At 44.2% G+C, this 15,144-nt stretch overlaps 1 protein-coding gene across 3 annotated transcripts in view; it reads right to left on the bottom strand.

Moving 5' to 3' along the window:
• Window positions 1-279: 279 nt before the first annotated feature.
• The window catches only part of DOCK1 (dedicator of cytokinesis 1), a 383,983-nt gene continuing 369,118 nt past the window's right edge, over window positions 280-15,144 (bottom strand). For all 3 annotated transcript variants that reach the window (XM_068140207.1, XM_068140209.1, XM_068140208.1), the window contains exon 52: window positions 280-1,696. In XM_068140207.1, coding sequence (XP_067996308.1) covers window positions 1,601-1,696 — 96 coding nt within the window. In that variant the 3' untranslated portion in view covers window positions 280-1,600. The remainder of the gene's footprint in view (window positions 1,697-15,144) is intronic.

Raw genomic sequence — 15,144 nt, 5'->3', positions numbered from 1 at the left:
TCTGAAGTGTTCAGCAACAACTTATAACTTAAAGGCAAGCAAGCTACCCTTATGAATATCAACAGGATAGGAAGAGGCATGTTTCCAGTGCTGAGGTGTTTGATCCCAGTGGCACATACAGCCAGGAACAGACAGAGGAGGATGACAAGACTTCAGCTTTACCACAGGCTCCCTCAAGACTGTTCAGAAGAAAACAAGAAGGTAAATGTATACATACCCCTCTGGAGAGCGCAGCAGCTCCTGAAAGGAGGATCCCAAAACCAACAAGGAAAGGTCAAGTGCGTCCATTTTCTTAAGCAAGTATTTTAAAATAGTATTTTTATTTTATTTTTGAGTCAGTGGTATATTTAAAAACAATCTACTGTAAGAGTAAAAACATTGTAGATAGTAAAAAAAAAAAAAAACAACTGATGGCAGTAAAAAAAAAAGAAGCTACAATATAAAGTTAGTTTCCTTCCTCCCTCCCAATACCCCACCCCATCATCATTGTCTGATATTTCTCAGAGCCTAATAGCTGGCAAACAAATTGCCCTTTTTTGTTCTTTTTTCTTCTGTTTTTCTTTTTGTTTTAACACTTTCAGCAATTAGGAAATTAAAAGTAGGCAAGGCATCCTTTGCAGGCACATTAAGTCATTATTACGTGAAAAGCAGGCACCATAAAAATTAAAACAGTCTAAAAACCATCATATATACAAACGCTGTACAGAATGATGGCACAAGGACAAAGTGATCCCATTCAGTTCATCCTAATCCACATGAAATATTACACATTAAAGGAGAAAAGGAAAAGCTCTTCCCATTCCTGCACTCAGCCACCAGGTTCTGAATGACCAGGAGTCGTCTCCTATCAGCCTCCTCTGTTTTCTTTTCCTAAAGAAAACCTCAAAGGCTTCCATGCTTTACCCCTTGATCATGGCCCTGGCAGAAGGGCCAACTGAATGAATTGATCATGGCCCTGGCAGAAGGGCCAACTGAATGAAAACGGAGATGACCCATCACCTCCTTTGACAGAGCCCATTAGCAACCAGCTTCTTTGCAATACAGAAGGCACATTTCACAGATAAGCTGTGTCTTGATTTGTAGCCCTGGGCAGAATTTGGGGCTTCTCCTTCTTGTGAAGCCTACTCCAACGTGCACTGAATTCCATGTGGTTATCATCATTGATTCCTATATACACTGAGATTAGGTACAAAATACTCAGCTCATTTTAAACTCCACAGCTACCTAAACGCTTTAGGTACAAAATATTCAGCTCTTTAATTTCCACAGCTATACCTACGTGCCTGAAGTTATCCAGAAGAAGCAGGGAGGTGGTTTAGGATGAGGGTACTGTCAGTTGATGCACACCCCCCAGTCTCAAGTAGAAATTCAGATTTCTTTCAAGTTCTGGGAGGGAATAACCCCAGAAAGGGGTAAGGGACGTGGGGTGTAGTGTTGCTTCCGACACACGGCTAGGCAAGGATTTCTTACGGAGTTAGAGTCATTGCACTAAATGTTAGATACTGCACGCCTGAATGAGGTAAATATTATATACCATAAAACACTTAGGGAAATGAATTGTTACAGCTTTATCTTTGGACAACAACAATGCTTCCTTCCTTCACTGGACAATCCCAGAGTCAACAGACGTTTGCTTCCGAGTTGTCTTTGGAGGCGGAGGCGGGGGAGTCTTGCTGGGGAGTGGAGGTGGCAGGTGCTGGAAGAAACCAATTTTGATAGAGTGTGTTAGCAGACAGAGACTAATTTTGACAGACTGTGTGACTCTCAGACATTTACTGTTTCATATCTAACTGCAGGTAAGTCTGCAGCTCTCTGACTCCTGAAAGCTTCTCCACAGAATTTTGTACTGTGAATACCAAACGCTCCTGGCCGTTAGCTTAAAACACAACTTTTGACAACGAGAAAAATCTCTCATGGGTTCATGATTAATTAGCTCAGTATTTCAGGAAAAATCTTTTGAAAGCACTGGAGAAGTTTATAATTCCCCACTTTGTATCATGATAGGATATTGATTTCTTGGTCTGTATCGATTGCCCTCAGCCTCCAAGCCCTACAGAGCTGAAAAGCCAAGCTGGAGCAAAAGCTTCGTTGGTTTTCTGTTATTTTGGTATATTTTGCACATTTAGAAGACAAATAATTATTAAAAAATAATTGAAGAGAGAAGTAACTTGCAATCCTCTGTTAGACATTCAGTTAAACCATTCAGAGCAGACTGTTCAAACATACATCTTTTAAATCACTTCATACATCACACAAGAGAACAGCAGCACCCGTGGTTAGACTCACCCCGTAATTAGACAAATTAAAAGTCATTATGGAAATGAAGACTTCTTTTTTCATCACGTTCAATCACATGCATAGAATCATGATCAAATGTGTTTCTGAAAGAGCTTGAGAGCACTGCAATTTGCTCTCACACTTTGCACCCAGGTTTTCTATAGCATTTTGGCTCTGCAGCCATTCCAGGTTTCCCATCGCTGCACTGCAGTGTCACAGCTCATAAATGCTGCTGTGGTTTTGTTTATCCCTAAGATTCTTCCCCTGCTCAGCCAGCAACTTGGAGAAGAACCTTTTGTTCTTCTCCAAGGATAATGATGTTTTTTCCTTTCCACTTGTTCAGGTCTCAGTGTACCCTTCCCACCTCACCCACCCCACGCTGAATGCTGGCTCCACGTGCTGACACGTAAATCCCACCGACATACACCAGCTCTGCCAGATTGCCTTCATCAGTGCTACAGGAACAGCTCAAACACTTGAAAAGCCTCAGTGCTGCACTGCATGTCCTACAATTCCAATCTTGCTACTCATCTTCCAACTTTTACTAATGTCTTGGACAGTACAAACAATGAATACTGTGCCCAGTTCTGGTGTCCCCATCATAAGAAGGACACAGACTGTTGGAATGGGTCCAGAGGAGGACCACAAGGATGATCCAAGGGCTGAAGTACCTCTCCTATGTGGATAGGTTGAGGGAGCTGGGGTTGTTCAGTCTGGAGAAGAGAAGACTCTGGGGGATCCTTATAGCTGCCTTCCAATACCCAAAGGTATCCTACAGGAAGGCTGGAGGGAGACTTTTCATAAGGGTGTCTAGCGATAGGACAAAGGGAAACGGTTTTAAGCTGAGGGAGAGTAGGTTTTGACTGAATCTTAGGAAGATCTTTAGTATGAGGGTGGTGAGACTCTGGAATTACCCAGAGAGATTATGGATATCCCTTCCCTGGAGGTATTCAAGACCAGGCTGGATGAAGCCTTGAGCAACCAAATCTACTTGAGAGGTGTCCCTGCCCATGACAGGGATGTTGGAGTAGACGATTCCTTCCAACTTAAGCTCTCCTATGATTGCTCAATCACAGTGAAAAACTGGTAGACAAGCAACTGGTAAATCATGTGAAAACACATCTTTGAGGTTTCTTCCAACCTTGGTGATTCTGTGATTCTGTGAAACAAGACCCTTCCTTTTAAAAGATATCCCAAGCTGCTCTCCAAAAGAAAGGTTCAGGGAGATGGCAGGATAGTTCAGTCTTTCTTCTGTCACAGGGCAGAAGAAGCCTGGAGAGTCTCCTAATACTCCTGAAACTTTCTGACTGGGATGTTCCAGACATGTGTAAGAGTAGAAGGGGAAAAGTATCTTTAAGGTAACTTGATGCTCTCCTGCCCTCTTCCACGCATATTTCCAGCCAGCATATATCTGGAGCTTTTACCACACAGTTTAGCTAACTGTAGACTAAACCAAAAGCTCAGACTGCACACTGGCAGGCCAGATTTCTTTCAGGCCCCCCCTTAAGTACTGAAGGGCTGCTATAAGGTCTCTCTCTGGATCCTTCTCTTCTCCAGGTTGAACAACCCCAACTCTCTCAGCTTTTCTTTGTAAAAGAGGCGTTCCAGGACTGAGCATATTTGGCACTTAAGACTTTCACATTCACAGTTCAGTTAAAGTTTATCTTGGCTCTGTTGAAGAAACCACCAGGTTATTAAAAGGTTTGAGTCTCAAAAGGGCACTGCTGCTTGAAATGCACACAAGGAAACCCTGCTGAGTAAGCAGCACTCATTTTCCAGAGCAGGCTCAAACCCTGACTTACAGCAGGATACAATGATCTCCAAGTCAGAAAATCAAGAGACTAACATGAAAAGTAGATAAAATAAGAACTTTATTTTACTAAATGCAAGCCCAAAGGCTTGTTTGGGTTTATTTTAGCTAAAATGTCACTGCTGTGATCTGTCTCTCAAGCATTACAGTCAGAACCATGAAACATTTCCTCTATCTGCCCAAATACTGTATTAACCTGGTATGTTAAGTTAGCTCCAGAATCCCTACTGAGGCACCTGAGTAAGAGGTGGAATAGTTGGGGATATCCCTGCTTACTGCAGGAGGTGGGGGAGTTGGACTAGATGACCTCTAGAGGTCCCTTCCAACCCAGTGCATTGCATGATTACTTAATTTCAACCATTCAAAGGTGGTCTGCAGTTTTCAACATCCTTGAGGAGCTGCTGAATTACAGTCCTGTGTCCAGGCTGAGGCTCTGGGCAAACTTTTGGAGATGCTGGTGGTCTGCAGAGCATCAGTGTGCACCATGCAGGAAATCCTCATAGAATCTAGCTCCAACCCTCTACCCTGGGCAGGGACACCTCCTACCAGACCCAGCTGCCCAAGGCCCCATCCAGCCTGGCTTTGAGCACTTCCAGGGTTGGATGATCCACAATTTCTCTGGGGAACCTGTTCCAGTGCCTTGCCACCCTCTCGGTGAAGAACTTCTGCCTGATGTCTAACTTAAATCCAGCTTCTTCCAGTTTAAAGCCATTACCCCTTGTCCATGCCTTTGTAAAAAGTCCCTCTCCAGCTCTCCTGTAGCCCTGTTAAAAATAAAGCTGCTCTAAGCCTGCTCTTCTCCAGGCTGAATCACCCTACCACAGAGATGACATTAATTTAATAACTAAATAAACCAGGTGCCCCTCTCAAACACATCACAAACCATCAGAATTTCCTCAGTGCTTTGCTCTCAGAAATCTTTTAACTTGGTATTTCTCACTAGGAAGAAACTAACCTTGCTGATAGCATCATTTGTGAATATCCATTGTGAATGTGAATAACAGCATATTGGCAATAAATCTCAATTCAATCAGATCAAAGGCATTTCTCAAACAAATGAGCCCACCATCCTGATCAGAGAACAATCAAACTCTCCCTGAAAACCTGCTTTGGAGGAACAGATACAAGGCAAATACAATGAGAATAAGCTAAATATATAGGCTATAAATAACAAGCACAAAACCTTCCAGAGCTTAGGTTCTGCAAGCAAATTAGGCAGAAAGAAATAACAGAGATAGGTAGATAATTATTATAATTGAATTTACAATTTCCATTAGAAAGTCAGATAAATTTAGTACATGTTCATTTATATAATAAAGCTACCAGTGAATATATTAAGTAGAATGTGTAATGCCTGTCAGGGCAACATAATTGAGGAATTGGTGTGACAAAATGTGCCAGTGTGGAACTGGTGCCACTCCAGACCCAGCCACCCCTCCCAGGGCTGGTCCATGCTCCCAGTTATTCCAGCACAGGAAGAAATTCAAGCACACTTTCCCTCTCCCCCTAGTATCACACTCAGAAAATCATTCTGATCCTGTACTCAGCACTTGGGAGGCTACACCTCAAGAAATGGGTTCAGTTTTGGACCCCTCACTACAAGAAGGACATTGAGATGCTGTAGCATGTGCAGAGAAGGGCAATAAAAGCTGGTGACGAGTCTGGACAACAGCTTTGGTGAGGAGTATCTGATGAAACTGGGGCTGTTCAGTCTGGAGAAAAGGAGGCTGAGGGGAGACCTTCTGGCTCTCTTCTGCTGCCTGAAAGGACGTTGGGAGACAGGTGGGGGTTGGTCTCTTCTCCCAAGGAACAGGTAAGAAGAGATCAGACAGGAAGAAATGGCCTCAAGCTGCACCAGGGGAGGTTTAGGTTGCATATTAGCAGAAACTTCTTCACTGAAAAGGTTCTCAAACATTGGAACAGGCTCCACAGAGAGGTGGATGAATCCCCATCCATGGGGGTATTTAAGAGCTGCAGAGATGTGGTGCTGAGGGACAGTTTAGCACCAGCCTTGGTAGAGTTCTCAAAAGTCCTTTCCAACAAAAAACAGTTCTATGACTATTAGGCTTAGGAAGTTCAGTTTTGCTCTGCTTTCTCTTAGAAACTTTGAAACACAAAACAACACTTTCCCCTGGATTTTCAGTTTAATTAGCAACTGCTTTGTAGAGTTGATCTTTGTATTTCAGTGGTTAATTGTGAACCCACCAAATCCTGACACGTGCTTTCCCTCTCTGACAAAACTACAGAGGCTGCTGCTTCACATTCAGACCTATTTTGGGCAAGAATCTTTGACTCACAGCTACCTCAGGGGAAGCAGAAACCTTATGTAAAAGGCACATCTGCAAACACAGAAGCAATCTGTTCCTTCTGCCTTGAACATGAAATCGCTCCCATTTGTTTGTTGTTGGGTTTTGTTCCTCTTCTTTCTTTTGGTTTTTTTTTTTTGGTGGTGTTCTGATAGAGAAAAGAATCAGATTTAAAAACATTGGTCTCCATTCTCTTACAGACATAGAGACCACGCTATGCTGTACACATCCAGGGTGCAGTAAAAATCAATTAAAGACCACCAAAAAAAAAAAGAAGCATTTTTTTTCCTACCCTGTGAAAGCAAAAAATGAGATACTACAGTGTTAGGGGGGGTTTGTTTGTATCATAGTATGATAGTATCATAGTATCAGTCAGGGTTGGAAGGGACCACAAGGATCATCTAGTTCCAACCCCCCTGCCATGAGCAGGGACACCCCACACTAGATCAGGCTGGACAGAGCCTCATCCAGCCTGGGCTTAAACACCTCCAGGGACGGGGCCTCGACCACCTCCCTGGACAACACATTCCAGGGCTTCACCACTCTCATGGTGAAGAACCTCCTCCTCACATCCAGCCTGAATCTCCCCACCTCCAGCTTCATTCCATTCCCCCTAGTCCTATCACTACCTGAGATCCTGAGAAGTCCTTCCCCAGCCTTCCTGTAGGCCCCCTTCAGATACTGGAAGGCCACAATTAGGTCACCTGGGAGCCTTCTCTTCTGCAGACTGAACAGCCCCAACTCCTTCAGTCTGTCCTCATAGGAGAGGTGCTCCAGCCCTCTGATCATCCTTGTGGCCCTTCTCTGGACACATTCCAGCACCTCCACATCCCTCTTGTAATAGGGGCTCCAGAACTGGAGGCAGTACTCCAGGTGGGGGCTCACCAGAGCTGAGTAGAGGGGGAGGATCACCTCCCTCGACCTGCTAGCCACACTTCTCCTGATGCAGCCCAGGATCTGATTGGCTTTGCGGGCTGCAAGTGCACATTGAGAGCTCATGTTGAGCTTCTTGTCCACCAGCACCCCCAAGTCTCTCTCCTCAGGGCTGCTTTCCAGCCAGTCACTGCCCAGCCTGTATTTGTGCCTGGGATTGCCTTGACCCAGATGCAGGACCCTGCACTTGCTCTTATTGAACTTCATGAGGTTGGCTTGTGCCCACCTCTCCAGCCTGTCAAGGTCCCTCTGGATGGCCTCCCTTCCCTCCAGTGTGTCTGCTGCACCACACAGCTTGGTGTCATCAGCAAACTTGCCGAGGGTGCACTCAATGCCACTGTCCACGGCACCCACAAAGATGTTGTCTCTTTTTTTGGTTGGTTTTGTTTCCCCAATTACAAACCCAAAAATAATCTCTTAAAAGTCAACAAAACTGAACAAAATCTGATTCCCAAAGATGGTCCTTGTGACACTGCAGGAAATGTCTTCCTGTATAACTGTTTTTCTTTGCAATTAAATGACCAGCAATACAACAAACTATGGACATTCAATCAAGAAAAAAAACCTTTACCTTGAAGGATAAACAGACCTAATTGGGTCAGAAGCAGTAGAAATGAGATGTAAATAGAATCATAGAATGGTTTGGGTTGGAAGGGTACTTTAAAGGTCATCTAGCCCAATCCCTCTGCAGTCAGCAGGCTGCAACTAGAGCGGGTTGCTCAGAGCCCAAAAAAACTTGACCTGGAATGTTTCCAGGGATGGAGCATTTACCACCTCTCTGGGCAGTATGGGCCAGTGTCTCACCACCTTCCATCTAGTCTAAATCTCTCTCCTTTGGCTTAAAACCATCACTCCTTACTCTAATTTCCTTATTGTCTACACTGACTAGCAGCTACATGGGACTGTGTCACAGAATCACAGAATTGTTTTGGCTGGAGAAGACCTCTAAGACCATCGAGTCCAAATCTGGAGCTCTGAATTGCTCCTTCTCACTTACACTTTGCTTTTAGCAAGGAGCTGCATTGCCTGACAAGTAGCAACTTGCTTAATTTCATCTCTGCAATGAAAAATAACAGATAACGTGAGGTCTTGATGGAGTAACACTCCCATTCTGAAAGAGAAATGATGTGCCAGTGGAGAGAATCAACTCGACTCCACTCATGTGAACCAAATTATAGACAGTTTAAGCTAATTGGTTGTTTGACCCAGGGAACAAAGATATGTGGATAATACTGCAGGTAATCGATGTATAATGACTGATTTAATTCTGTCCTCATACTTCATCTCTTGGAGTTTCTTTTGACAGAGCCATTAGCTGCACTTGCTGGAGTGTACTTTAGGTTGGACCTTAGAAGAAACTTCTTCCCTGAAAGGGTTCTTGAACATTGGACCAGGCTGCCCAGGGAGGTGGTTGAATTCCCATCCCTTGAGATGTTTAAAAGAGGCAGCGATGTGGTGCTGAGGGACATGGTTTAACACCAGCCTTGGTAGAGTTAGGTAACACTTGGACTCAATGTTCTAATAGGTCCTTTCTAACCAAAAGAATTCTGTGAATCTATAACTGAACGAGTCCTTCTGCAGAAGGTGCTTTGTCTGCTCTTACCCACCATGTGCTAAACATAGAACCATAGAATAGCCTGGTTGGAAAAGACCTTAAGAGCAAGTCTAACCATAACCTAACATCTCCCCGTACAACGCTATGAGAGCATGTCTTTAGCACCTCATCCAAATGTCTTTTAAACAGCTCCAGGGAGCAGGCCTCCACTACTTCCTGTCCCAGTGTCCAATGATCCTTTTGGTGGAGAAACTTTTTCTTAAAATCCAACCTAAACCTCCCCTGGTGCAACTTAGGTCCATTTCCTCTCATCCTGTCACTTGTTACCTGGGAGAAGAGTCCGGTCCCCACCCCACCTTGCTCTTTCAGGCAGTTGTAGAGATATCACAGCCTGGTTTGGATTGGAAGGGAGCTTTAAAGGTCATCTAGTTCAACCCTCCTGCAGTCAGCAGGGACATTTTCAACTCAAGCAGGTTGCTCAGAGCCCCAAACAACCTGACCTGCAATGGTTCCAGGGATGGGGCATCTCCCACCTCTCCGGGCAGCCTGGGACAGTGTTTCACCACCCTCAGTGTCAAACATTTCTTCCTTACATCTAGAATAACTTCTCTTTTTTAAAGTTTCAAACTGTCACCCTTTGTCCTTTCAGAATGGGCTCTGCTAGAATGATTGTCCTCATCTTTTTTCCAGGTCTCCTTTAAGTACTGAAAAGCCACAAGAAGGTCTCCCTGGAGCCTTCTTTTCTCCAGGCTGAACAACCCCAACCTCAGCCTGGTGTCACAGCAGAGGTGTCTCACTCCCCTCCTTGGACAATATGAAAGTTCCCTCAAAACAGGCAACATTAATTGCTTCAAATCTACCTCAGATTCTTCCTTTTTTTTTTTCTTCTGTTGGATGAGCAGTGCGATGCTCCTTTGGGGGTGATGGCAGCAGACAACAGGGAGAGCTGAAACTTTCAGAGCTCTGCACCCCTCATGCACTGAGGACTTTGCTCCCTTTGCGTGCCATCTGTGTTAGACAGAGCTAATGTGATTTTCCCTCTGTTGAACCACATTTCTGCATGTGGAGGCCATTAGTACTTCAGATCGTGCCGACTAACTTGATTTTCTAAAGCACTGCTGTTCTGCTCTGGTCTGTACATAAACAGACCACAAGAGTTATGAGCAATACTCTCAGAATTAGGTTTAAACCCCAGACTGAAACTCTATTTCTTATTGAAGGCCATGGCCCAGCGAGACCAATAAACAAATGTGTTACCAGTTGGCCAGAGCAAAGCCTGCCGATGATCAGGCTGAGGGCAGCGAGATGGTCCTTTCCAAAACAAAATCAAGGGTGCTGCTCAGGGACACATCACAGGCTCTGTATCTCCAGGCAGACGGTGGAAGAACACATTTTTCACTCAAACTCCTGCAATAAGCAGTGGTGGTTCATTGATTTTGAGACTTATTAAAAAGTGAGTCTGAGCTTTTTAGAAACTCTTTGCTTGGCAAGAGCTTAACCCAATGAACCCTGGCCCGAACGAGGTGGGAGGTGGAGGAAACTTTGCACTAAAGGAAGGATCTGCAATGCTTCCCATCTCCAGCAGGTAAAATAATTATCAGATGGTAAATAACCCCCAAATTTCTTCCCCCCTTTTTTTTTCTTCTCCCTTTTGGGTACATTTTAAATCCTACACATAATGGAAAGCCTTTGGTCATAAGCCTGTGTTCATGAAAAGCCTGTGGCTTAAGAACTTATAGAATCATGGAACTATGAAGGTTGGAAGAGGCCTCTGAGATCATCATGTCCATGTCCCTCAGCACCACATCCACACATCTTTTAAACACCTCCAGGGATGTTGACTTCACCACCTCCCTGAGCAGCCTGTTCCAATGTTTGGTGCATCAAACAGAGAAGAGACATTTATTTCCATTTGTGAGCAAATGCAGTCCTCAAAGTCAACTTTCTAGTTTAATATAATGGATTCATCATTTCCAACTTCAGCTTTTCCAACATATCCACAGGATAATGTTCCTAACAACTGAATTCTCCCTGCTGTGGTAAGTGGAGAGTGAGCCTTGGGCCACTGAACCAGTGCTATGAGTCCCAAGCTGGTGGTACCACCTTACTTCCTCACAAGCCCCTGCTGACATGGAGTCAGAGGGCTGTGTGAGGCACTTAGCAAGGAAGAATTTCTCCTGAAAAATAACATCAGGGAAGAAACAATTGCCAACTCTTAACTAGTGCTCCCAACAAAAATGGTCTGATGGCTGGAACCCCTCTGCTGTGAGGACAGGCTGAGAGAGCTGGGGTTGTTAAGCTTGGAGAAGGAGACCTTAGAGCAGCCTTTCAGTACTTGAGGGAAGCTACATGAAAGACAGGGACGGACTATTTAGCAGGGCCTCTTGTGACAGAATGAAGGGTGATGGTTTGAAACAAAATGAAGGAGATTTAGACTAGAGAAAATGAAGACATTTTTTACACAGAGGATAGTTAAACACTGGCCCAGGTTGCCCAGAGAGGGAGTAGATGCTCTGTCCCTGGAACCATTGCAGGTCAGGTTGGTTGGGGCTCTAACTGAAGATGTCCCTACTGACTGCAGGTTGGTTGGATTAGATAACTTTTAAAGGACCCTTCCAATCTACACCATTCTGTGATTCTATGAATTCTGTGGCTCCAGCTGGGTCTCCAGCCTCAACTCTTTTTCTCTCTCTGCATGAAAACTGTATGTTTCTTTTAAGGCATTTTTCTGCTCAATGCAGTGACTGTAAGAGACAGTGATCAACACTACACTCTATGTATCACAACACATAACCCCCCCTGTATTTTTCCTTCTTGTGTGAACACTGCCATGATACCCAAATCACCAGTCTGAACATTCCTCATGTAACAGGATCCTAGAGAGCCTAAACAAGCAGTCACCATCAGCCCTGTGAGACTATTCTGGTCCTCACCATTACACACTGCTCAGCCTTGGCTGTTCCCCCTTGCCCAGTTCTCCATCTGTGCCAGACTGAGCAGGATGTTCTCCTCCAAACCATTACCTGATACTTAGTAAGTGTTAGAGCTGCTATTATAAATGTAAGTGCTCCTTTGTCTATTCCCTTTGAGTTTCCCTCCTCGCTGTGAATACCAAGCAGGCAGCTGATTTGTATGCAAGGGTATGGATGAACCCATAGGGAACGAGAAATGCCTAAAGGAATCCCTTGATGTAATAATAATCCTTGCAGGAGTCATAGACTTCTTTTTTTATGTTCCCATCTATTATTAAGGACATTTTTAGCTGAACAAATCACACAGTGCAAGAAAATATATGTAAGGGTCTCACAGTTAACAATGAATAAGAGGACAATCAGAAAATCGTAATTAGGTGATCACCTGGATAAAAGACCTTAGTTAGACCCAGCTAACAGTGGGCTCCAAATGATTAAAGATCACCATCTCAGACACTAAATGACACTATTGCTGGCAGTTTGATTTGAAGCAGTCGGTGCATTTATCATTGCATGCTTTTCAGTTCACTGCAGCACTGGTTTTAGGTTTTCATAACTGGCTGCAAGGCAACCAGAGTGAACAATGTAATGATTTCTCACACAGGCAGATACTGCCAGTTTAAAAGCTACCAAGATAATCTTATCTGTAATATTCTTTACTGATTTTTCTTCACTGATACAAAGCCTGTGTAATTTAAAAGATGATCAGTTTACCAGGCAGAGAATTAGAAAGTTGTGAAGTATGTGTGTAGCTGTTTGACCCAGGAAAACAGAAGGCACTAAAAACTGCAAAGCAAGATTTAATCACAGCAGTAATAAGAACCCATCTGATCTTTCATGCCCGGCACTACTCATTTTCTTTATGTTCTTTAACAGCTTCCTTCCTACAAGACTGATGAAATAAATGTGCAGAGTGATTGTTACAAGACTAGAAGCCTTTTCTGAAATTAACTCTAAGGCTATTACATGTGGCTTTGTGACAAATCTGCATTAGCTCCATTTTCAGATTCATAGAATGGTTTGGGTTGGAAGGGACCTTAAAGATCATCTAGTTCCAACCCCCTGCCATGGGTGGAAACGCCTTCCACTAGCCCAGGTTGCTCAAGCCTTCATCCTATCTGGCCTTGAACACCTGCCATGGGTGGAAACACCTTCCATTAGTCCAGGTTGCTCAAGCCCTCATCCTGTCTGGCCTTGAACACCTCCAGGGAGGGGGCATGCACAACCTCCCCAGGCAACCTGTTCCAGCATCTCACCACCCTCACTGTAAAGAATTTCTTCCTAATATCCAGTCAAAATCTGCTCTCCTCAAGCTTCAATCCATTCTCCCTCATCCTATGCTACAAGCCTTTGTAAAAAGTCCCTTCCCAGCTTTCTTCTAGACCCCTTTCAGGTACTGGAAGGCCACGATGAGGTCCCTCTGGAGCCTTCTTTTCACCAAGCTGAACAGACTTTGAAACTCACCTTGTAATAGTTTCTAAAAATACAGATGCTGAAGGAAACTTTGGACAGTTAGCTAAAGTGACTCAGCCTACATCTGATAGCACTTCTGAGCTACACTTAAATCCTGAGGTCCTTCAACACCTAACGGGGGTCCATCTTTACAATTAGAAAATATACTAAAAGAAGAATATGAAAGGACTCTGGGAGGTAAAGACTGTAAAGAGAAAAGAAAAATGAAGGGCAGAATAAAACTTTGCACAAAGGCAGGAGAGCATATTGCTCCTATTTTTATGAACATCCATTTAATGATGCGGAAACCCTGCTCATGACAGGTACCAGAGCTCCACAAGGTCACATCTCCAACCTCAATGAGACTGAGCCTGGAACCTGAGTTGTCTTCAGGTCTGAGCTCCAACCATCACAGCAAGATGGTCTTTGCTAGCAGGACAGTAAATATCTAGCATGTGTCCACTGATTGGAACCCCCTCCAACAGCCTCACAGGGATGGGAAAAAGAAACTGGTTATTGGGGTTTTTATTTCCCAGCATATTTTTTATCATCTGGCTGTTTAATGTCTTGAGCTAGAAACTGTCTCGAGCTAGCCCTGTGAGGAGAGGCTGAGGGAGCTGGGGTTGCTTAGCCTAGAGAAGAGGAGGCTCAGGGGAGACCTTGCTCTCCACAACTCCCTGCAGGGAGGTTGTAGCCAGGTGGGGGTTGGTCTCTTCTCCCAGGCACCAGAACAAGAGGACACAGTCTCAAGCTGTGCCAAGGGAGGGTCAGGCTGAATGTTAGGAAGAAATTCTTCCCAGAAAGAGAGATTGGCCATTGGGATGTGCTGCCCAGGGAGGTGGTGGAATCACCGTCCCTGGAGGTGTTTAGGGAGAGCCTGGCTGATGCACTTGGTGCCATGGTTTAGTTGATTAGATGGTGTTGGATGAGAGGTTGGACTCAATGATCTCAAAGGTCTCTTCCAACCTGGCCTATTCTATTCTATTCTATTCTGAATTCACATTAGCAATCCTGAGCTACTCCCATGACCTGAAACTTACAGTATATCATACAAAATGGATTTACTGCTCTGGAGCTCTCACAGGAAAGCATTCAAGAAATCTGCAAGCTAATTTGAATTTCTCAGGTATCTTCATGAAGATGGATTCCTTAGACAAAAGTCCTGGCAGCCCTCCTGTACATTCTGTAATTTTCCACTTGGAGGTCTGTATTCAGGTCAAGCAAGAGCTGGCCTCTGAGACAGAAGCCAAGGAAATGGGTAAGAGCTTAGCATACTTTGATGGAAATTAAGAGGAAAAGGGTTATTAAAAAAAAAGTTTAATTAAAATACTTACTAAAACCGCCCAGCCATGGGGTGGAGCCATGGAACAGAGGATGGGAATAGACAACATTTCAATATATGCATACAATTCCTGAAATTACTTCTGTATCTGGGATGATCCCCCCCTCCATTTAGGCTGGAAATACTACATTCCTGCAACAACACAGTCACAGTTTCAGCAATGAAAAAAGCCAGATTTGTGTAGTGCTGTGCACTGTGATGATTTGTGTCAAACAAAACTATTCCCAGCGTTACAACTCAATTCCTGCCTGCCTCTTTCTCTGCTGGGATCAAGGATGCTTTCTCTAACCGTGAAAAGCAAATTACTCAACAGCATTTCATTTCAATGGGGAACTTCAGAGAAATCCTGGAAGATACCTCTGCAAACAAAAGAGTCACTGCTGCTGATGGAATTATTCCACAAAATAACAGCTTGGCCAGTGTTATACCTTTCAAAGTCAAAGGCAAGAAAACCTCTTGTACTGGGTTTGTGTGGCACGGTCTTGGTAGTGGTTGGG

Source organism: Melanerpes formicivorus, unplaced genomic scaffold (assembly GCF_026170545.1).
Source record: "Melanerpes formicivorus ecotype bairdi unplaced genomic scaffold, bMelFor1.0.p_v2 SCAF_6, whole genome shotgun sequence".
NCBI lineage: Eukaryota > Metazoa > Chordata > Aves > Piciformes > Picidae > Melanerpes > Melanerpes formicivorus.
Note: the sequence above shows the minus strand (reverse complement) of the source record. Positions and strands in the feature narration are given on the sequence as shown.